This window comes from Maniola hyperantus, chromosome 23 (assembly GCF_902806685.2).
Source record: "Maniola hyperantus chromosome 23, iAphHyp1.2, whole genome shotgun sequence".
In the NCBI taxonomy this organism is placed as follows: Eukaryota; Metazoa; Arthropoda; class Insecta; order Lepidoptera; family Nymphalidae; genus Maniola; species Maniola hyperantus.
The window spans coordinates 1546672-1571385 of record NC_048558.1 but is presented as its reverse complement, the minus strand read 5'-3'; the positions used below and the strand labels follow the sequence as shown (position 1 = coordinate 1571385).

Genomic DNA, 24714 nt, shown 5'->3' with positions numbered 1-24714 from the left:
ATGTTAATCATAAAAAATAGACTTTATAGTTTGAAGTATAATATTTTTTTACACCTTTGTTGTCCTGTTACCTCCCAAAGCCACCACGATCCAAACTTGATAGTCGCTAAACGTTCCTCACAGTGTGGGACAGTACGCAGAGAAACTTTCAGCTTTTATAAAATAACGAAGGTTTGGCTCTTTTCATATGTCGTCTATCGGTTGACAATTGATGAACTAAATAGGTAGGTATTTAATGCTGGTGATATTTTATCGTTGATCAATGATAAATAAGGGAAATCAGGGACGGCTTTCCCAATTTTTCATTCAGTTAACATTAGATAAAACTTCTCGATTTTCGACATTGACATTTTCAATATAAATGTATTCCATGAAATTGAGATTTTATTCGCTGGCAGCTACAGTTGGTATCTTCAAAAGAAAAGTGAATAGAATATACTTCTTGTATCAGACAAGCGCGCTCCAACTTAGGATGCATATCACTTACTATTAGGTGTGACAAAGTGTAAAAGCGGTGATGGCCCAGTGGTTAACACGTCGCGTCGGCCTCCTATTGGGAGGTTGGGGGTTCGACCTGGGCACGCCACTCTGACTGCGGAGCTATGTGCGTTTTAAGCAATTAAAATATCACTTCTTGTAACGGCGAAGGAAAACATCGTAAGGAGCATAGGAAACCGGCAAACCTGCATGCCTGCGAGTTGTCAATTAATGTTCTCAAAGGTGTGTGAATTCTGCCAATTCGCGGTTGGCCAGTGTGGTGGACTATGTCCAAACCCTTCTCATTCTTAGAGGAGACCCGTGCTCAGTAGTTAGCCGGCGATGGGTTGATGATGAATAGATGTAACTGCGTTACTTCCCACTAGTGAGAATCCGAAGTTAGTTATTTAAATAATAATTAGGTATGGTCAATGAAAAAGGTTAAATAAAAAACACTCATTTTTCATATTTTAATCGAGGTGTCCATTTTGATCTTACAACTGAAAAGTCAAATCACGCTAAAAACTCGTAGCAAAGCTAATTATTATTATGCTATGGAGTCTATTTCTAATATTTTCGAGGTTGGGTCACAAATCATTACAAACAAACATTTGTGCGGAAAAAACATTTGGATTTTTAATTTAGGAACTTAACAATTTAATTATAAAGAAAGCATTTTTAAATAAAAAATTCATAAAATTAAAAATTGTAGAACCGGAAAGATTTGAGAAATTTTGGCTCGCGATGAAACCGTGATCTACCAGCCGAAATTAATAATAGAAAATGTATAATCAATCTATCTTTAATCTGTCGATAAATTACTTCTGTTGATAAGTTACTTAGCAACGTTGTTAGGTACCTATATTTTGCAAAAATTTTCGTCAAATTACATATTGATTAAACTATTAATTTGGGCTGTTAATGATCAAGGCGCTCAGGGCGAAATTCGGAGAGGCGAGATTCAAAATTCAAATCCTTCAGGTAATTCGTTATGTAAAATAAATAAGTAGGTAACTAATGACTAACTAGCCTGCAAGAGGTGCAAGCAACGTATTTTTCAATACACGTATGCCAGCATCGATTGCAACGAAGAAAAATACTGTAAAGTAAATAAAAACTTTTTCTTCAATACCAAGTTAATCCTTGACTGACCTCAAATGGTTTAAGTAGCATGAATCTCTCTATCACACACACTTTTTAACTCTATCTTAGTCTAAGCAAACACAAAGTAGGTACACTCTATAAGTATACCTAAAAAGCTCAGCCTAAGATAGAAAAGAGCTGACTTGGAAGTGGTATAAAACTCATAGGTACATATCCTTAATTATATTAGTTTCTATAAGTTTTGTCAGCTGCGGTGACTGCTGCTTACTTATTTTTCCATCGTGCCTGATCTTGCTGACCTCATTCGTATTTTCATGAAAAATACGTCTCTTGTACCCTACCTTGTAATACCTTTATAGGAAACTAATGTAAGTTAAAATGATTTTGGTAGTCACATTGTTTTTATTCTACAAAACAATATTTAATTAACAGAAATACATTTTGAACACGCTACAGAAATCGATGAAATGCAACATTTATATTTTATAGTCTGTTTCCAACTTTGTAATTTTAAAGCTGTCTACACATTACGGTGTTGTTGTGTGTTGCAACCTGCAACACAATCGCGCGACAATAATTGATCGATCGCTAGCAAGCGACAGACTATAATAGTGTAGGTAGACCGGCAAACTAACTTGAGCAAAAAGCGGATTACGCGGCGCTTCTCAGGAAATACGCCGTTTGAAAACGCCGGCCGTTGTAAAACCCCTCAAGCCTTTTTAGATCCGCCAAGGACATCTACAAATGGACTACGCGCATTTGCTTAAATTTTTCTTTAATATGCTCAAATTGTTTGTTGGTCACTTTACTAATGGACCCATTAAGCATATAAGTTATAACCTCCGCTTCATCGAGTCACAACACACGACAACATAGTAGTGTGTATGAGGCTTAAAACACGTGCGTAATAAAATTCAAACACGTATATTTTTTAATCCAAGACGATTATTAAATTCATTACTTAAGTACATTCATCTGAAATACACTTAACATTTTAATTTAATATTTCATTAAAATAATTAAATACTGTTTAATAACTTAGGTAATATTTAATTTAAATAATTTAATCGTATTTTTATACGTATAAGTATAGGTACTCAAGAATTCATTAAGAAATATTTTTTAAAGATAATTTCATAGTTACAACATGAAAGTATAACTAATTATTTATTTATTAATTAAAGTATGTAGGTATAGTAGGTACATACAAGATGTAGGCATACTTTTGAACAAAAAGGCTTGAAAATGAATTTGCATAAACCGCAATGGCAACGTCACGCGACGGAAACTGTACGGCAGGACATCATACTGAATGCGCGCGTACTTGTGTACGATTTGTAATAAAAGAGAAAAGAGAATTAATAACTAGTGCCAATAAAGAAACGAAGCAGCGCTATTTATTCCATCTCACCCACACTCTTTACACAGTTATATTGTGCAAGTGAGAGAGAAAAAACAACGCCGCCATTTTCTATTCGTTTCTTTATTGAATCGAGTTAAGCTGAGTTAGACACGTTGCCGTCGTCGTCTAAACCTTTACAATGGTGAACAAAATTCATTAAAGAAAATTATAAAAAAAATGTACTTACAGCATTATAGGTAGGTACATCGTACAATATTTCAGTAGGTGTAGTAATTAAATGAGTATGAAAGGCATAAAATATTTAGTTTTCTACAACATTGAAATAAATCTAAAATGCGACGTGCAACATGGCTGGCCGCACCTACGCGTGGCTTTACCTACTAAAACCAGCCTGTTAAATTATATGAACTTTATTAGGTACTTAGTTTTCATCATAAATATCTGTTAAGTTGCTTTGTTATTTTTTTTTAATTAATTCTGCTTGAAAAAACTTAGTACTACATTTCTTTATTAAGTCGGGGTGCGACCAGTCTTGTTCTATGGAATTCCATGGAAATTGCATCAAATAATTCTGAAGTTTTGGTAAATGACTGCAAACCTAAAATAAAATAAAACTGCGCGTCCATCTTTAAATACTTATTTTAGATGCCATTTTGGTCAATTGTTTACTTGTCTGCTTATATGGAATTTTAGATATAATGCATCCGAGCTAAGAATAGGAAAAAAAAATTGCCATTTTGAGACGTCTTAGCTAGAAATATATATTTCGATTCAATTTAATTTTAACATATTCTCAATGGATTTTTGTAGGACTAGAACTTAGTTATGTAGGTATCATTAGGACTTGCCTAGTAAAATACGTCATTAATATTATTATGCAAAGTATTTTCCGTGCAACCGAAATTTTGAAGTGACAGTTGACAGACAAAGGAATTATAACAAGACTTTCCTATTCTTAGTTTGGACGCATTTTACAGATTTTACAGTAGGTAAATTTGCAATTGATTTATTATTTATTGTAAGCTAAAAATTTTATGTTTCAAAGGATTCAGTCATTTTCGAAAAACCTTTGATATCTCACAATAATAATTGTAATAATTATTATTATATTTTATACTTAAACTGTTAATTAATAATAATTAATTGATATAATCACACAGTTTAAACAACAGATTACAAATTAATTTACCTATTATCAAAACATAAAGGACTCAAAAAGGCTGAGCTGTAAAACTAGTTACAAATACTTATTAAAATATACATTCGAATCTAAAAACTCAATCGGCTAAAAATTTGTTCCCGCACGCGTTTTATAATACCTTCATCCGGCGTTAGTTTCCAATCCATGCTTGATCGAGTTTCATCTTCCATATCTTGGGATTGCGATTCGAATATATCTTTCGATGAAGATCTCGCCTGGCGTTTTTCTTCGCGCTTTTTTTCGATTTTTTCCACCACTAAAACGCGCGGTGACAGTTTTTGGCGTTTTCCATTTATAACCATTATTATTTGATGGTAAACCGTCAAATAATTCGTATATATCCTTCGATTGACCTCTCTCCGGGTGTTTATCTTCGCACTTTTTTTTTAATTTTTTACCACTAAAATTCGCGGTGAGAGTGTTTGGCGTTTTCCATTTATAATCATTATTATTGGATGGTAAACCGTCAAATGATTCGTATATATCTTTCGATTGACCTCTCTCCGGGCGTTTTTCTTCGCACTTTTTTTTAATTTTTCTCCACTAAAATTCGCAGTGTGAGTGTTTGGCGTTTTCCATTTATGATCATTCTTATTTGACGGTTTACTCACGCTTGATGTAAAATAAGAAAACAACCCACTCGAGCTTGTCTTCTTCGGCTCTCTGCAAATCTCTTTGCCGATAGATACATCTAGGAATGAAAAAGTATAATCCATGTCGTTCACTTGTTCCCGAACGTATGACGCACTCGTAACACACCTGTTTTCACCTTCAATCTTTTGGCTTTTGTTGATAGATTTCTCTGATTCACAAATCTTATCTTGTGATTTTCTCACCTGAATAATCGAATCATAATAATTCTCAACATTTGTTGCACAATGGTGACAAATATTTGTTAAGTTATCAGATTCCTTGATAACAAGGTCATAACAAGTCAATATTTTCTCCAGCATATTAGTCTTACGGGAATAATTGCTGAATAAAGAAACGTTAAATTCCGTAGGTGACAGACAAAGTCTGCAGGATTCACGAGTTATTTCCATTTTTAATAATTTATTAACTTGTTTGAATTATAACAATAATTAACACTTCACAATAAGCAAGCTATTCCCGCTACAAAATTGAAATTCGAATTTTCTACATTAGGCATAGACAAAACAGAAGCTTTCAAAAAATATTTTCGATATAGCCTACACTTTTAGCAAGTGGTACAATTATTTTTAAAAATAAAATATTTTAACTATTATTAAGTTAAATTTTAAAAAGATTTGCAAAAAAATACTACATTTTGGACGGCTTACTACATTTACGCGAGTATACTTTGTTAAATATTTTTAAGGTTGGTATTACAGAAACTGTTATTTTATAACATAGAACGTAAACGTAGTAGCAGATTAATAAAGATTATTTTTAATGTTTCAATTAAATATAATACTGACTGAATTTGACATTTTTATGTACTACTGTGGATTACTACGCGGCAGAAAGTAATGTAGGTACATGGTCATTTAGCAGACAGCAGATTTGTAGAGCGTTGTCCCTGTCATTGAGACCGACAAAACGTCATATAGGTATGAGTGATAGAGACAACCCTCTACAAAGCCGAAATGTCATTCTAAAGGCCGATGTACATTACTTTCGGCGGCATAATGTAATCAAGATCTTCTAATTATATAAAAGGAAAAGGTGACTGACTGACTGACTGACTGACTGATCTATCAATGCACAGCTCAAACTACTGGATGGATCGGGCTGAAATTAGGCATGCAGATAGCTATAATGACGTAGGCGTCCGCTAAGAAAGGATTTTTGAAAATTCAACCCCTAAGGGGGTGAAATAGGGGTTTGAATTTGTGTAGTCCACGCGGACGAAAGTCGCGAGCATAAGCTAGTTATAAATAAATTGATTATAGAAAAACTAAATTTGACATTTTCAATTTGACAGTTTGTCAGTAAGACCGGTACTGGAATTTTGTATTAGTCCAGTAAATAGCGTTTAACTTCGCACTAAATTTCCGATCCAATTTCTTTTCTTTTAGGTTAAGGGTCACTTACTGACCATAAAATGACAAATTCTATTTCGGCCGACAACTTTTAAAATATTGGAAAACCCGATTCATTAAATCGGTCATAAATCGTAAACGGTAAGTTTTACAAAAAAGTTTACAGGAAACAAAAGATGCAAAATTTTACTCTCTACAATAATGGTTTTCATAATTTTAGTTTTTAGTAAGCCAAAAACTTTACTTCAAGATTGCGATCGAAGCTCCACCTGGATCTGTCAGCATTTTGTGATTTTATAGTCAGTAAGTGACCCTTAACCTAAAAAAAAAGAAATTGGATCGGAAATTTAGTGCGAGGTTGACCAAAAAAAACGGCTTTATTTACTGTACTATATGGTTTATTTTTACTATATGATGGACGGAGAGACAGACGGTATACAAAGCTAATTTTGACAGCGACAGGCCAAGAAATATAAATAAAAATTATCGATGACAGCAAAAAATAGGATTTTTTTAAATTATCAGAGCGATTTATGATGTCTAAGATGGAAAAAGAGTTTTCTCAGGACACAATGTTTTAATTGGCCGATAGTGCCAAGACAGTGCATTATTAGATTTTTTAACGTTTAAGTCAGATTATACTTAAATATTGTTTTGGATTAGAAAAGGAACCGGTATTCTTACTTGGATTTCTTAGATATATTATAAAATTACAATGTGTTAGCAATTATACAACGTTAGCTTTGGTATACGGAAAAACCGAAACACGTGTCGAATATTTTTACATAAAAAATAAATGTACAAAATTTCAAAAATATTTACCGAAAACTTACGAAGTTATAAGCTTGTTATGTTGAGTCGTTGGTCTCCCCAAAAACATGGTCACCCCAAGCAAGCGACTGAACGAACGGGAAAGCTGGCGTCGATCGTGCGTGCTCCCACTTGCGCGGCTCGCTCGAATCAGCTGGTGCATGCGGTCATTCAACTAGGTGTTCAAACTTGCAGGATTTTAAAATATTTTTGGGTTAAAATATAACCCGTTGTAAAAATGATTGCAGTCGTTTCTGTTACTGATTCTGAACAACAACTACTTTCAGGTTTTGCGTATACTAAAACTAACGTTGTATAGTAGCCGACATATACATATATAAACATATTATTCTAGTCGTCAAGGTCATCACTACTATCACAAGCCATCACACTCCTATCAGACAGTGATATATCATAATTCGTAAAGAAATTATTAAATAAATATTTTATTATCTTTACATTTTGTCGTTTGAAGCGAAGCTAGTAATACACCGCTCTTTTTTCTCATCTTTCCGATTTTACTACAAATAGTGACAATTTATTTTATACCATAAAATGCATGCTAATTTTTAAGCTTTACAAAGAATTCACTACTTACCTACGAAATACTTTCTTGTACGCCATGATATTGTAATCGTAACACATTTGCACCTGCATTTTGTACATCTAACTTGACAGTTTTTGTATGGAGAGATGTCATATTATTAGAGAACTTTTATATAAACAGTTACTGTCAATTTGGTAATGTTTTTATACAGAGATGTCATTTGAAGATTTTTTCCTTTCATTCAAAAACTCAAGTTTGATGTTAAAATTGCAGTTACGACTTTCTTTGTTACTTCGTCTTATAAATTCATCGAAGCTTTAGGAACTGATTGGTAAATTATTAAATTGTCACAATTTGTAATAAACTTTTCGAAATTGACTAAACCTCATCCTCCTTTTTGCCCCAAAACTTGTCGAACCTTGTGCGAGCTCTGTCCAGGACTTCTGCCGCAGTCAAACCACCTGTAGGGGTCTCATTGACCACAGTTGTGTCGACGACGCCTGGTGCCACTTGGGTCGCTTCGGTCGACTTTTTGACTACTTCCTTTTCTTTTTCCTTCATTTCTTTAATATTTTTGATATCTTGAATGTCGATAGGAGTTTCCGGGGTTAACTGGTTGCTGTTAATCCCGTTAATTCCGTTAATATTGTTCATGTCCAGTGCCTTGGTTTCATCGATAGGGGTTAAACTGATAGGTGTTGTGGGGGTCTTATCGGTGCGCTTGCTAAGGCTTGTAGGAGAGTCGCTCTTTTTAAGAGAGCGAATGGGTGACATTTGCTGGTGGTGAATTGGAGCGATTTCTGGAAAGGGGTTCGTTTAGGTCAGTGTAATGTTCAAAATTAATTTTGATTTGGAAGCTTCAAAAAAAGGATTTCCAAATAAAACAATTTTAACAAATTGACCACAATTTTTGGCATAATTAAATAACTACTATCCAGTATTTAATGGCGTTACTGTGTTAATTTTTACGGACCATTGCCATTAACTATAGTTATAGTTAACCATTTCATGAAAACTATTTTTGCGAACGGCTATTCACTATCGTTCACGTTGAATTTTTGGTATGGATTTTTTTTTATTTTTTTTTATTTTACAATTCATATTTTACATATACTCTAGCAAGTACCTAATACATTTTAGTAGTTTTTTAAATTTTGAAACTTCCAAAATAAACATAAAAAGCACAGAATAGAACACAGACAGATTTTTCAATACAATAATATGTTAACATTAAATACCAATAGTTATATAGCTACAATACACTAATAATAGGCTACTTGACAATTTTTTTAAGTTGGTCTTAAATGGTTAATATTTGTCCTATTATATCAAAAAAATTAACACTATATTTTTTTGCGCCCTAAAAACCGTAAAACTTTAATTTAAAAAAATATTTTTCTTAGACAGGTGAAAACACTGTCGGCCATGTTTGGCCGATAGATTATCTGTGCTCTGACGTCATGCATTTGTAAACAACAGTATAACCACAGGGTTATACTGTTGTTTACAAATGCATGACGTCAGAGCACAGATAATCTATCGGCCAAACATGGCCGACAGTGTTTTCACCTGTCTAAGAAAAATATTTTTTTAAATTAAAGTTTTACGGTTTTTAGGGCGCAAAAAAATATAGTGTTAATTTTTTTGATATAATAGGACAAATATTAACCATTTAAGACCAACTTAAAAAAATTGTCAAGTAGCCTATTGTAAAAACATGGAAAACTCTAACGTCGTGTAGCTATAGGATTTATTTTCTCTACTGTGCCTATAAAATTTGTTAGCAATAAGGATATAAAAATCTATTATTAAATCATTTGGGCATCACCATTTTTGGTGCAGTCTAGAAAACTCGATTATTTATTTGATACTTACTTACATTTTGATATTTCGATAAACCGTTTACATATTTAAATTTAATGATAAATTATTTAGGTACACAAAACTATAACCCTCTAACAAATAAACCTGGAATAGCGGTGGTATATTCGGTTATACTCTGTTTTGTCTTTCTCTGTCATCAGTAATTTGACATTTGAAGGAAAAAGACAAAACAGAGTATAACTATTCCACCGCTATTCCAGGTTTATTTGTTAGAGGGTAAGTATTTAAACTAAATTGTGAGAGAACTAATTATTCTGTGTGAATTATTTCCGTAGCCTTATGATAAATTATGATTAGTTCTCTCAATTTAGTTTTCCTTGATTTTATTTTGTGTACATTGATAATAATATCAATAGATAGCATTCTCGAAAACGCCTACGTTTTTACAAAATGCAAAAGAAAAACATTTGTTTTTATTTTCCGAAGTTTTCACTTTTACATGCTACCTTTTAAATGAGATATCACCACCAACTTAATTCTTTACTCATCATTGAAGAAAATAGTTTAAAATCCCATTAATGTTTACTCAACTCATCCGGGGCATGGGTCTAATTTTCTATAGGAATTGTATCGTACTCTGAACCGAATTTATGATATCAATTTTGACACCTATTGATACAAGGACTGTCAAGTTTGACGTCAGATAGGCATACTACGATTTCAATGCGAATAAATAATTCGAGTTTCGAGATTGTAATCACATAAAAATATATTAATATTTGTAAAATTGTTGGTGTAGATATCATTAGTTGTCGCGACGAACGTCGCGAAATAGTTAATTGTACAAAATATAAATAGTAATCATCGTAAAATTAAATCATCCAATTATAATATCTAATTACAATAACGAGCAAAACGAGATTAGAAGGAGAGGAATCCAGAGCCGGACGCTTAAAATACTATGGTAAGTTGTCTGTGACTTTACTCTGTGGGTCTAATGGTCTATACTTGAAACGCGACGCCGACTGTCTGTGGTCGAAGCCTCGAACCACGGCGCCCACCATTTTGTTAACTGACTGGATCCGAGCACGGCAGTCTCGCCTCACAGCACGCCCACCGTCATCAGTTCGGTGCCTCGCATCCTGTATTATTACTCGTAAGTGGCTAACTATAAGTAACTATATTTGATTGCTATTAATTGTGTGCATAAGGAACGTTTCCATGTAGCCAACGTCGAGAGTCGTAAGGGCCCTTTATTGGCAGGCCTTAGTCGGAAAAGTAAATCGTCAGCGTCGGGAGCCATTGGGACCCTTGTTGGCAGGACTTGGCTGGGAGAAAGTAATCCGTCAGTATCGAGAGTCGTAGGGGCCCTCGGGTGGCAGGCCTTAGCGTCGAACAGCTAACTCTCGATACAGATGACGAGACCAGCTAGCTCTCGACGTCAGTGACGACCCCGGCTAACTCTCGGCGTAAGTAGCAAGCAAAGGTGTGGCACTTTGAGCCGGCACGAATAGCCAGTTACCTGACCGAAACGCGGTAGGTCAATGGGACCCAATTATAATCCTAATGGCTGGGCTAATGATGGAACCGTTCCTCCTTTAATTTAGCGCTAGTCAGCACTGGTCTTCCCCGCTTAGCGGCGAGGAAGACAGTAGCCCCGGCAGATTTCGTCTAGGCGAAATCTGCCCGTCCCATATACGTATTACAGAGTGCGAGGCAATGGATTCTGTCCGATGCGACGGGGAGGAAGGCCGCTTCCTCGCCCGTCGCCTCAGTGCCGCGGAGACGGCGCATTAACCTGGTGTCGCACGCGCAAGCAGACTGCGCATCGAGCAAGGGTGAGTGCATAATCAAACATTCACAAACTAGCCTTCGTGACGTCTCTGGTTTCAACCCTCAAACCCGGGCGGCAAGCCGAGTCTAACTAAGCATAAACAGGAGGCGCCACGACATGGTGGAGATGCTGAGGATCTGATAAATCAGTAAATGAGCTTTCAGCAAAAAATGCTAAAAGAAAGAGGGTTGTCAAATAAGTTGTGAATGTTGTTATGCACTGACCTAAATCAGACATGTCTCGACAAGTCTCGACACGTATAGAGCGGCAAAGACCATTAGACCTTAATAGGTTATTTTCATGTCTTGTTTTCTCGTAGCTATGTGATTTGTTCTGAATATGATTATTCTTAAGCGTGAATGACCTACCTACCTACACATGAAAATTATTTTTCCTACTATTGAGTTTTGATACCTACCTACAGGTGATGAATAATTCTACTTATAACTAACACTTTAAACTCTAATACCTACTTTAAATAAGCAAAGTTATGTTGCATTTCACTGATGATTTTAACGTTTTCTTAGACAGTTTTAATATAAATACCTACAATACATTGTAGTGAATAGTGACAAATGTTCAATGTTTAATTTAATAAAGGATAGGTACCTACCTAATGTGAAGAATAAAGGAGGATGCTGTGCGCATAGTCCTATAATAGAATAAAGGAAACCGAAAATTAAGAATAACCTCATTCTCTGTTAAAGTCTAATTGTAAAGATGCGACGGTATTACCAATGTTCTGAATTATTATATTCACAATAAAGTGACACTGTTATTGCAGTTTAGTGGAATAATTATTATAATTATGTTGATCCATGTGGGACTAAATCAATTAAAATAAAAGTTTGAGCTCGCATGAACTTTCTGACAAATTAAGATTATTGTAATATCATATTCAACTGAGACTTAAAGATGAGTCAATTTCAAAAGTGTTTAGGGTTCCGCACCTAGTAAGAAAGAAAATCAATTCTAAAGGTTATCGTTTCTTGTATAACAGTTATAAATGTGAAAAAACCCTTCGTCTCGGTGCGCAAGGAATTGTTTTTTTTTTCACAAATTTTATGAATGAAACAGTGAAGTGATATGGACATTAACAATAAACGATAGGTACCTAGAGCAGTCACCTGCGATAGTACACTGACCTTTGCCGGTGCATTCACACTGGACTTGCTAGAACGGTTAAATAGTTACACACATACCTACCCGACTTGATATTGCTATGATCATACAATTTTGATACGAAGGGGTCAATCATTGAATGCTTATGCTGAATGGTCACACAGTGTGTGTGCCCACGCATACCTAGTAACTGAGATGATTAAATACTAAAATTGAGACCCGGTTTAGCAATACGAACCTTAGGCATGAAATAAAAGCCAGTGGAATGTACAGAGATTTAAGAATATTTGTAGAAGTTTATTGAATAGAGGTATAATGCTACTCTATTTTACTACATTCTATATCTTGTTGCAAGGGTAGGCATAACCCTTCTAGCATGTTAGTGGAATTGTGTACACATCTGTGGGCAGATGACTGACAATTATTGATAAGGTCGTTGTCACACTATGACGACAGGGCCGAACTATGAAATTGATTTATGATAAAGTCGGTTACTTACTTTATCCGCGATACTAATAACCAATTAATTTCATTCTACAACAACAACGGTACAAAATTATTTCGTTATAACTAGTCGTTGAAATTTATTTGATAAATTATTTGATGAATATATGAGATTTATAGAACAAGGGTTACCATGAATATTCAAACCATAGGACATTGATGTAACACAACAACTAAATAGAAGTTTTAAATGAACTTTAAAGTGAAATAAATGAAAGATGGACGATCATTTGAAAAATAGATCTACGATACTGACACAGATAAATAAAATTAGTTAGATTAAAATTTTTTTTTGTTTTGGCCAATCCGTTTCCTTTCTTTCTCTCTCGCTTTTCTCCTAAGCGGTGCTATTTCATTTATAGAGAGACGAGCCACGAAGTTCCCGGTCACAACGAAGACATAAACTAATAATCTAAAAAACCATAAACCACTAACCCGTTTAAAGGAAACTTTTATCTACTAATATTTCGAACATACCGACAAGATGGATCAAAGTCTCTTGGTGATATTGCACTCAATGAAAACAAAATTACAAAATTTATCAACCAACTCATCTCAAATAATAGAAACTCTTGATGATCCAACCACTCAATCTCCAACGATTATACAAGAAGCAGAAATTATTTCTTTGAAATTACAAACTTTGTTAAATAGATTGAGCTCCGAATTGACCAACTACTTTCGATTAAGCAACGATCCTGCGCCTGATGACATATCCGAGATATCTACAGTACAATTAGAAGCAGAAGATATATTGTGCGAACTTAAAGTCAAAATTAAAGAAAAAATTAAAGTAATTGAACGAGAAAATCAAGTCAACAGGGATACGAATCCGAATCTAAACAGCCGGCTACCGAAACTGAGTTTACCGGAATTCGACGGCGATATCCTGCAATGGTCAACATTTTGGGATCAATTCAGCTCAAATATTGACAAACGAAACTTAACCGATGTTGACAAGCTATTGTATTTAAAAGCTTCATTGAAAGGTGAAGCGAAGAAGATCGTGGAAGGCTTAGAGACAACAAACAAGAATTACAGTATAGCACTAGTGACATTAAAAAATCGATATGGAAAGGAAAACCACATAATTGATGCACACTACTCAGCGCTGTATCGTGTCAAGGCTTCCACCGCAATGAATGTCACGGAGGTGAGACAAACACTGAACGAGATCGAACGACATCTTAGGGTGCTTAAATCGCTGGGCGAGGACATAAACCACAACCATCTACGTTTCCTAATCATGGAAAAATTCCCGCAAGAAATCATTTACGAAATGAAAATGAAAATAAACACCGAGTCCATCGAGGAGATAAGGAAATGCCTCGAAGTCATTATTACGGCTAGGGAAGACGCAGAGAGAGTTATCCAGGGAAAATCTGAAGACAATTACACTACCCAATCTCTACACGCGAATGCATCCGACGACAATAATATGAAATTAAAATCCAAAGGGCCAACAAGTAAAGAAATGTCCACAAAGAAACAAGATAAAAATCGGGGACTATTTCAAGGTCGTCAGGGAAGTTTTAGGAAACAATTCAAAAGAAAATGGGAAGAGCCAGTAGGAAACCAAGAAAGGCAACACGAAAAGAAAAGAAAACTTCACTGCATCTTCTGTCAGGAGAACCATTTTAACGATCAATGCAAAGCCTTTACAACGTTACGAGAAAGGAAAAATAAATTAATTAACCGATGCTACGCATGTCTTCGCATAGGACATACCGTAAAGATATGTGAGAGAAAAATAAAATGTGCACACTGTAACGAGATTGGATCTCACAATCGGGCACTTTGTCCTAAAAATCTACAAAAGGAGAGTGAAACAACTAATAAATAAATAAAAATAATAAATAAGAATGTAAATAATAAATAAGAATAATAATAATAAATGATTATATAAATAATAAGAATACAAACGAATCAACTAATAATTTAATGCAATTAGATACCAAGGATACTACTATACTTCAAACAGCAGTTGTGAACGCGAAATCTGAAAAGGAAGAACATCCTGTTCATTACTTGCATCATTGTGTCCATCAGAAGGAGAAAACCATCAGAATTATATACCGACTCCAAAAAAGCGTTTAAACAAATGTCTATGAACTTAAGGGAGTGGAGTTCTAATTCTTATGAATTTATGACACAAATCCCAGACTCGTCAAAGGAAATCCGTGTTAAGATATTAGGACTTGATTGGGATTTAAAGGAAGATCTACTTCAATTGAGATACAAGATCGACTCTAATGCGAACAATAAACGGGAAGTATTGAGAGTGATCGCTTCAATCTACGATCCTTGCGGATTTGTTGCACCACATAATATCCTACCTGCTAAATTATTTAAGAAGTCGTCTTATAAAATGTATTCGGAACTTTCTTCCTGCAAAAGTAACACATCAATTTCTTTGGACCGATAGCCAAATTGTAATCGGATGGTGCAAGTCTTCTAAACTTTTACCACCATTCGTAGCAAGGAGAATCCAAGAAATTAAATGAAACAAAGAATTGATCATAAGATATGTTCCCTCAGAGCTAAATCCCGCAGATGTAGCAAATAAACCTTACAGCACTTGTGAAGATAAAGCGAAATGGTTAACTGGACCTCAATATTTGTTACAAGCATCTGATACATTGCCACAAAGGGCAACGAATAGTGATCCCTTTTTGTTTCGGGAGGCTCTTCCGAATGATAGTGAAGATGAGGAAGTTGAAATTAATGAAACTATTTCTGTAATATAGAATAAACGAAAAGGAACAAGAACATTATAAAAACACTGTCTTAAGGATCACGAACTATCTACAGTAATGAAGGAAATTGAAGCCGTGGTAAATACCCGTCCACTCACCCATATAGATGCCGAGCTGGATCATATATTTGTCGGCAGAGAGCTCTAGGATCGTCGTATTACCTTCTATTGGGCGTTTATCTACAGGGTTATCATGTTGGCTTAATAGGAACGCGGGATACGATTCTACACAAGTACACAAGTCGTTTCTCTTACCATCTTCAAACCATATTGTTATTCTTACGTGTCCATGGTAACCCAGATTGTGTCATAATGCGTAGACTCGATCAACGCCACTAGACAACGTTTGCGTCCCGATTACTGCCGAGTATCTCCGACATATTGAAACCAGTTGATTTCTTGGCTGTAGGAAAATGTATAACAGTAGAGACTACCCGGAAGGAACCTTTAGCAGAAGGAACCGTTACAAAAAGGTAACTAGTTAAAGGTTGGAAAAGAGCTCTTAAAATCCAGGAAGAATTTAGAGAAATGTTTTCTAATCGTTACCTTCTCAGCCTTCGAGAAAGATACCAGCATTCACATAGGGATCCAAGAGTCACTTCGAAATTAGAACCTCAAGAAGGACAAATAGTCCAGATAAAGGGGGAACATCCCAATCGGGAAAGCTGGCGAGTTGGGAAAATAACAAAACTTATGAAGGGGAAGGATGGATTTAGCAGAACAGCGAAAGTAAAAGTAGATAATAGCGAATATATTAGATCCATTTCACACTTATATCCACTGGAAATGGACGAACAAGAAGCTCACGCTCTAGCTGACAAACCTAGACCAAGTTACAACTATATACCTTCCGAACGCATAACAAGAGAAGTGCACGAGGAAACCACTGGAGAAACCAGTGAGATACGTAGTGGTGAAATCGATGCACCTGAAAAGGAAAATGATCACACCATACAAGACCATAATGAGACGATGTTAGAGGATCAACTTCTGCCAGAGGAGATTACTAACGAAAACGAAGTAGACCTTTCTTCCGAGGAGCCAAGACCCAAGAGAGAAGCGGCTGTCAGGGCCCTCGAGAAGATTAAGGAATGGACGCAGAATCTTATCGTCTTATTGTAACTTCCGTTGTTGGGGAGTGTCGCGACGAACGTCGCGAAATAGTTAATTGTACAAAATATAAATAGTAATCATCGTAAAATTAAATCATCCAATTATAATATCTAATTACAATAACGAGCAAAACGAGATTAGAAGGAGAGGAATCCAGAGCCGGACGCTTAAAATACTATGGTAAGTTGTCTGTGACTTTACTCTGTGGGTCTAATGGTCTATACTTGAAACGCGACGCCGACTGTCTGTGGTCGAAGCCTCGAACCACGGCGCCCACCATTTTGTTAACTGACTGGATCCGAGCACGGCAGTCTCGCCTCACAGCACGCCCACCGTCATCAGTTCGGTGCCTCGCATCCTGTATTATTACTCGTAAGTGGCTAACTATAAGTAACTATATTTGATTGCTATTAATTGTGTGCATAAGGAACGTTTCCATGTAGCCAACGTCGAGAGTCGTAAGGGCCCTTTATTGGCAGGCCTTAGTCGGAAAAGTAAATCGTCAGCGTCGGGAGCCATTGGGACCCTTGTTGGCAGGACTTGGCTGGGAGAAAGTAATCCGTCAGTATCGAGAGTCGTAGGGGCCCTCGGGTGGCAGGCCTTAGCGTCGAACAGCTAACTCTCGATACAGATGACGAGACCAGCTAGCTCTCGACGTCAGTGACGACCCCGGCTAACTCTCGGCGTAAGTAGCAAGCAAAGGTGTGGCACTTTGAGCCGGCACGAATAGCCAGTTACCTGACCGAAACGCGGTAGGTCAATGGGACCCAATTATAATCCTAATGGCTGGGCTAATGATGGAACCGTTCCTCCTTTAATTTAGCGCTAGTCAGCACTGGTCTTCCCCGCTTAGCGGCGAGGAAGACAGTAGCCCCGGCAGATTTCGTCTAGGCGAAATCTGCCCGTCCCATATACGTATTACAGAGTGCGAGGCAATGGATTCTGTCCGATGCGACGGGGAGGAAGGCCGCTTCCTCGCCCGTCGCCTCAGTGCCGCGGAGACGGCGCATTAACCTGGTGTCGCACGCGCAAGCAGACTGCGCATCGAGCAAGGGTGAGTGCATAATCAAACATTCACAAACTAGCCTTCGTGACGTCTCTGGTTTCAACCCTCAAACCCGGGCGGCAAGCCGAGTCTAACTAAGCATAAACAGGAGGCGCCACGACATTAGTAAAACTTTTAACTCATGCTTCCTACTCCAAGGGAAAGGGGGCATCCAAGTCTATTTAAAGAACGTCTAGCTCAATATAACAGGGAGTTTTAGAAATCATGCAATTTTTTTGATGATATGAAACCTATGAAGAAATATCTATGGGAGCTTTTATATACTAGCCCAAAAGCTATCAAGTAATGACGGAAACCGAATTTAATATACTTTTATGGACGTCCCAATTTTATGCTTCTATAACAGCAACATTTTCCAAGGTTAAAAAAAATATTACACTGAACTGTAATTAATTATGCTGATTGCATTTTGTGATGTCAAATTTGCCATCCCTTTATAAATTTACTGTCAAATTTGAGATCACTTTTGGTTACGAGTATGATACCATTTGCAAATTTTGACCTCGACTTCTTTATTTCATGGTAATTCAAAGCAACGGTATGAAATTGGGACGTCACTAGAGTTCATCAAAAAGTGCTGGCATGATTATCCTGCTATTTAAAATAACACACTTCATATCAGTCACAATGATATGGCTATTAAGAGTTTTGTAAACGATTATGACAAAAGCACCTTTCTGACATTATCAACGTTATATTATACATAACAATATAATTATCTTACGCAGTCTTTTCAGTGAAAGGAAAAATGTTTGCAAAACTCATATAAGATTGAACAGTCTTGAGTGTAACTTTTTGCGAGAATTATAATTTCAAAATTGTAGTACCGTGTAGCACAGGGCCGTGATTCTGTATTGTTATTCAAATCTTATCTTAGCAGTTTTGCGACGTCAATTTTGACGTTGCAAAATGTAGTCAGTAGTAAGATACCACTGAAGTGTCGTAACTCATAAATTTAATAATCATTACCCTGATTTGTCATAAAAATTAACAGATACTCTAGTGTACTTTTCAATTACGTTAACTGTGCGTAAATGAGTCATTTAAGTGTGAACTTACGGGAAAATGTCGTGATTTGACTTTATCTTCATACAATATTGGCAAATTTACACACAGCTAACGTTAATTTAGCGTAAATCTATCATTTAGTACGTAGATGTTATACTTATCACGAGGTTTTCGCATCCATACTAAATGACGAATTTACGCATAGTTAGTGTTAACTTGTAAAAATACGCTAGAGTCTCTGATCCACCATTAAAACTAACAGGGCCAAATTCCAAATCCAGTGAATGAGTTTACTCAAAAACCTACACTCGCATGACGGCAGCATGCAAAAGTGAACGAAAGGGTCGACAGATGAGATGGAAAACAAGGGGAAAAGTAGGAACCTTATTCATTGTGACATCCAAATCGTATCTTACTTGCAACTGAATTTTGTGATGTCAAATTCGTATCTTACAACAAGCTGGGTTTTGTAATGTCAAAATTGATAGCTCTTCGTACAAGCACTGTTTAATTTGACTTCAAAACAGCAGTTTCAAGTGAGTGAATTTGAGCCTCAATAGCTCAACAGGTAAAGGAGTGGACTGAAAACCGAAAGGTCGACGGTTCAAACCCCGCCCGTTGCACTATTGTCGTACCTACTCCTAGTACAAGCTTTACGCTTAGTTGGAGGGGAAAGGGGAATATTAGTCATTTAACATGGCTAATATTCTTTAAAAAAAAAAAAAAAAAATGCAAACAACCACTTTTTTCGAGACTTGATTTTATCCATTAGTTGCCGAATTTAGACGGTTGAGATGCGTTGTACGATTTTCACCGACGGTGGCCAACTCAGTTGCACACAATCTCTAAACTAAAACTAAAATTACAGGTTTAAATATATTGCTATTTCTTTCATAATACTCTCTGTGGAAAAGGATAGCATTAAATTTAGACCTGTTAATTTACTTTAGAGGTTGTGTACAACAGAATTAAACATGTTGACGTCTTTGTCAGTGCGTGTTCACTCGTATGCATACGAGTGACTACTACTGTACTAGTAGTGGCACTTACTGTACTATCCTTCTTTTGGACAAAAATTGGTTGGGTTCAGTGAAAGTTGGTAGTAATTAATCAGGTTTTCGTAGGACCTCAGCGTCAAAGTGCTTCCTGTATACAATTATCGCTGAATTATTTCAGGCCGGAAATCGCTGGTAGTGTGCGATAGGCGTAAAATACTATTTGGATGTTACGGAGAATCAGGCTCTGGGGTGCGAAACTGTGATTGTGACGCAAACATTGAAACAGACACACACACAACAAGTGAATACATACGTGGTCGACGTCTCAGCGGAAAACGGTCAAAATAAATAAAAGCATTTCAGTTATTGGAGTAACATAATTTAATCATGAACTATTCAATGTCAATAGATATAAAACAGATTAATATATTTTTCTTGTGTCGATGGTGTGTTATGGGGCAGTGATCTCTATAGGATCAGGTGAAAACACGATACGACAAATACTTACATTTCTTCATGACACTCAAATTTTACAGCCTCCATATAAGTAGGTACTGTCAAGTTATACATCGCAAATTACAGTTACGACTGTGTTAAAATTTTAATGTTATGAAAAAAAAAACTTCTTAAGTGCGATTAAAAGTTCATAGGTATACAGATTTCCATAGTTATACAAAATGCTATTTGATTGGACCTAAGCGTCACGTTTCAAAAGAATTTTTCAATCTTTTATTCGCTAAAATATTCAAAACTCAGCAGACTCGTAACTGCAATTTTTATTTTATTATAACAAAAATAACAACAGTTCTTCTATTGAAGTGGTCAAATTAGTTTTGAAGTCGTACAATTTAAGTCGTAAGATTGAAATCGCAAATATTTATTTTGCGAAGTCAAATTTAACACTTCTTCATCAGAACTGTCAAGTTTGACATAACAATTGTAACTATTTCATAGCGAATAAGGACTTTGAGTCTTAAGTTAATCATGATAGAGTTCACTGTCGCATCGTCCGTCACACTGATTAAGCCCGTGTGTGTATGGCTGTATGGCCGATGCCTAGGCGAGGGCGTTAGTCGTCGTACCTGTCTTCAGGGGACCTTCTTCGGCCACGGAGGCGCTCTTAAAGTCAGAGCTAGGGCGCTTAATGCTCTCATCTGAAATATGGTGAGTGATTTGTATGGTAATGACATGAAATAAGTGAAACGGCTACGGTTACGTTCTATGTCCGCAGAAATTATTTGACGTTTGTCAAACTGACAGTGACAGTTGTGTCTCGCGCTAAGATTTGAACGTAGAGTCACGTAGAGTGCATAGAAATAAAAAAGTAAATAGACCTGAAATTTCAGACCAAGGATATTAAATTGGTAGACAGAGCATTAATTTCTACAGGTTATTTTGTAAGTATTTACGGAAAATATCAAAATATACTCACTTTTTCATTTTTGAATTCATTTGTGAAATCGGTAGATAATGTTTTAAAATACAATATATTTTTATACAATATATTTTTTTTTCTTCTATTTAAGTACGTTCCAGGCAAAAATAAGTGTATCCTTCCCAAATAATTTCTGTGGATGTCAAACGTCTACTTGTTCCGATGATTTCATAAAAATAAACAAAATAAATGATTGTACGTGAAAAACCAAATGGATGATCCTTTTTTTAATGAGTACCTTATTATTTTTTAAACTGATTAAATCCCCGTTGAAAGATGATCGCACACTACGCGCCTAACGTGCTTCCCGCGCTGCAAGGCGCAAGCAAGTAGGTTTTAGAAGTGAAAATGCGGCTTATAACTTATTCTGCAGTATCAACCGTTAAGAAATGATGTAAATGAGATGAACATTGCTTCAAGTACAGTGCGACAAGGCTATCTTGGCGCGTGGCGAAAATCGGAACTAACTTTGTCGTCAAGTGTTCCCTTTGTTCTTGTTTGTATATTCATGGTATATTCTAAGCCTTTGTTCTCCAACAGCGCCCCCTGTCAATGGCATTGAAGTGCCAGCCTTGTCGCACTGTAAACGATACGGTTTTTGGCGCAGCCGACCATGTGGTTGCCTTTTGCAGACTATAATATTCATTTTTTTATATTTAAGTTTAACCGCGTATTTTATTAGGTTTGCGTTAGGCGCGTACGCGATCACTTTACAGCCGAAATTAATAATAATTATTATCAATCTATCCGTAGTCGTTCGATATTCAATGTTGTTATTTTTCAAAAATTGTATGATCTTTTTTGACAAATAACAACGTTGCTAAGTAACTTATCGACAGATTATACTTAGATAGATTGATTTATTATTAATTTCGGCCCTAGGATAAATAAATAAGTAGGTATTTATGTACATGATTTTATTGTGTCTTAGTGTGAGTGTTGCAAGCGTCTACGTCGTATGTGGGGTTGCTATACACAATACACACTTGTTACAAATGGAATGGTAGAGTTATGTCGTAGCTAAATAACCGTGTGGCATGATAGTGTGATGACTTCGTTTTTTTTTTTTTTTTTGGAAAAATTTAAACACTAATATTTTCTACGTTTATGCCGGTGGCCGGTAGTTAATTTTGTTAAGCTTTTAGGGTACTTAACAGTAGTCGCAAAGTGTTTTGCTTCTGAACTAAGCGCCAGCGAGTGCCACACCTTCGTAGTTTATCTGCGTATTGTCACTCCCCAACACTGTGAGGAACGTTTGTTCCGAACAAACGTTCCTCACAGTGTTGGTTTGGATCATGGTGGCTTTCGGAGATAACAGGTAATAAAGGGTAAAAAATCTTACGTCAAAATATAAAGTCCAATTTTTTATTATTTAACTTAATTTCTTCAGAATAGTATCAGAAATCACGTCATGCATTGCCAGACACTTCTTGAAGATTCAAATGCATTTTTTATGTCAATGTGGAAATGATTGAGTTTATCGACTTTGACTTTGACTTCGCCAACTTTTTTCTCTTATTTGACTTCAATCGACCACATGCATGCTAAACTTGTTTAAAAAATTGCACGTAATTAAATATTAGTGTTTAAATTTTGTTAATCTTAGGTAAGTAGGTATAGATAGGTAAGGTCTTTACCTACATTATGGTAACAAAGGTCTCAATTAGGTAATAATTAAGTACATTCCTGAATTCACGAATGCTGCCTATCTACAATATCTTAAAGAGTATCTTGTCCATTTCGATTGTTTTGTTTGATTAAATTCCAATTAATCGAGGTGGAAACACTAATATTTTTCAGTCATTACTAAATTGTTTTCCTATTCTAATAAGTGGCTAATTCCGTTGTACACATTCTCTAAACTAAACTAAAATGACACGTCTAAATCTATTGCTATCCCTTTCATAATGTTGCTTGCGAAAAAGGATAGCACTAGATTTAGACTTCTTAATTTAGTTTAGAGATTGTGTACAAGAGAATCAGCCCCATGACTTTACTAAATTTAAAAAAAAACAGCAACATACTAAGTATGTAAGTTTTTGAAGAATATTCGTATACACTGCGTAAGTCACGGCGTTTTGTAAAAAAAAATCAACTCTAAAAAATGAATTAAGTACTACTGAATTTGAAAATTATTGAAAATAAAATAAGTACCACTGTATTTTGATTAAAAGTAAACTCGTAGCCTTACGTAGACTACACGTAGACTAATAACGTGGTAAGTAGTACATGAAAAAGGCGATTTTTTAAAATTATTGAAAAAAAAAGTTGAAAACAATATCAGCTATGTAGTTTACACTTTACGCCATACTTAAATTGTATAGTACGAATTTCAAAACTAACTTTTCGTAACTGTGTATAAAAAATTCGTATCAAAATTCTTACGTTTTTGTTGGTAGAAATTTTGTTATTGCAACACTATTTACTACTAAATTGGTATTTTATATTATGTAGGTAAGATAAATAATTAGGTATGCTATGAAAAAGATACTCTTTGAAGCGAGTGAAACTATCACAAAAATGTTTCCGAACCAACTGACTACTATAAAAGACCTTTTTATAACGACCAAATTAAAAAATTACTCAAAACTGACAATTTAATTCGAAATTACCCTAACTTAGCCTATAACCTAACTTAGTTTGATAATATTTGCCGCCAATCTGTTCAAAAGACTACACTCACCGCTTTTGACGTTTTGGGTGACCGTGAAAGTCTTTCCGGTGTCAAGAGGCACCGTCCAATTGACCGGGTCGGGTGACCGCATGTTCAGTTGTTCCGGAGACTTTACCCGGGTTGGCTCCGGGGGCGACTTGACGATCGGCGAGTCGTCGAAGAAGTGATCTTTGGCAACGGATGCGCTACGGTGAGACGGTATTATCTCATCGTCTGTAATTTGAAAATGGAATAGTTAAATAAATACCAACCATATCCTTGATATAGTTACTTACTGCCAAAATAATAAATAACTAATTCAATTTCAATCCTATCTGTCGTTATTAATTATTAAAAAAAATAGATGGTTTTTTTAAAAATTCAGATACAAGTTAGCCCTTGACTGCAATCTCACCTGGTGGTAAGTGATGATACAGTCTAAGATGAAAGCGGGCTAACCTGGAATATGGCTGTTTTTATTAACTTTATTTTTGAAAATTATTATCAATGTACCTAGGTATCTTAGCAATTATTTATCGCTAGATTATAGATAGATTGATCATTAGTTATTTAGGCCGTAAATTTAGGTAAATAAGGAAAATCCGATCGACATCGTATTTTTGACGATAGCCATTACATTGTAAATAAATAAAAATATTATTTACTGAATTGAACTTTTACAAGGAATTTTGAATCGTCAAATGCATCTACCACTTGTATGGAATGCCTTTCCTACCGAGAAGAACCAGCAAGAAACTCGAGAGATTGCTCTTTTCAAAGATTTTACTGTATAGATACGGACCATTTTTGTTATTCGTTAAATTAATAAGTGATGTGATTTTAGCTTATATTTATCGATCGTTCGATAAGTTTGAAGTAAAAAAATTAAGTAACTAG

The 24714-nt window shown here is 35.6% G+C and overlaps 1 protein-coding gene across 1 annotated transcript in view; it reads right to left on the bottom strand.

The window, feature by feature from the left end:
- Positions 1-933: 933 nt before the first annotated feature.
- Positions 934-24714, bottom strand: part of LOC117993209 (uncharacterized) — a 43837-nt gene continuing 20056 nt past the window's right edge. Inside the window, exons 10-12 of the mRNA XM_069506331.1 lie at positions 23848-24051; positions 20812-20883; positions 934-8305 (exon numbers count right to left, since the gene is read on the bottom strand). Of these exons, the coding sequence (XP_069362432.1) occupies positions 7884-8305; positions 20812-20883; positions 23848-24051 (698 nt within the window). The 3' untranslated portion in view covers positions 934-7883. The remainder of the gene's footprint in view (positions 8306-20811; positions 20884-23847; positions 24052-24714) is intronic.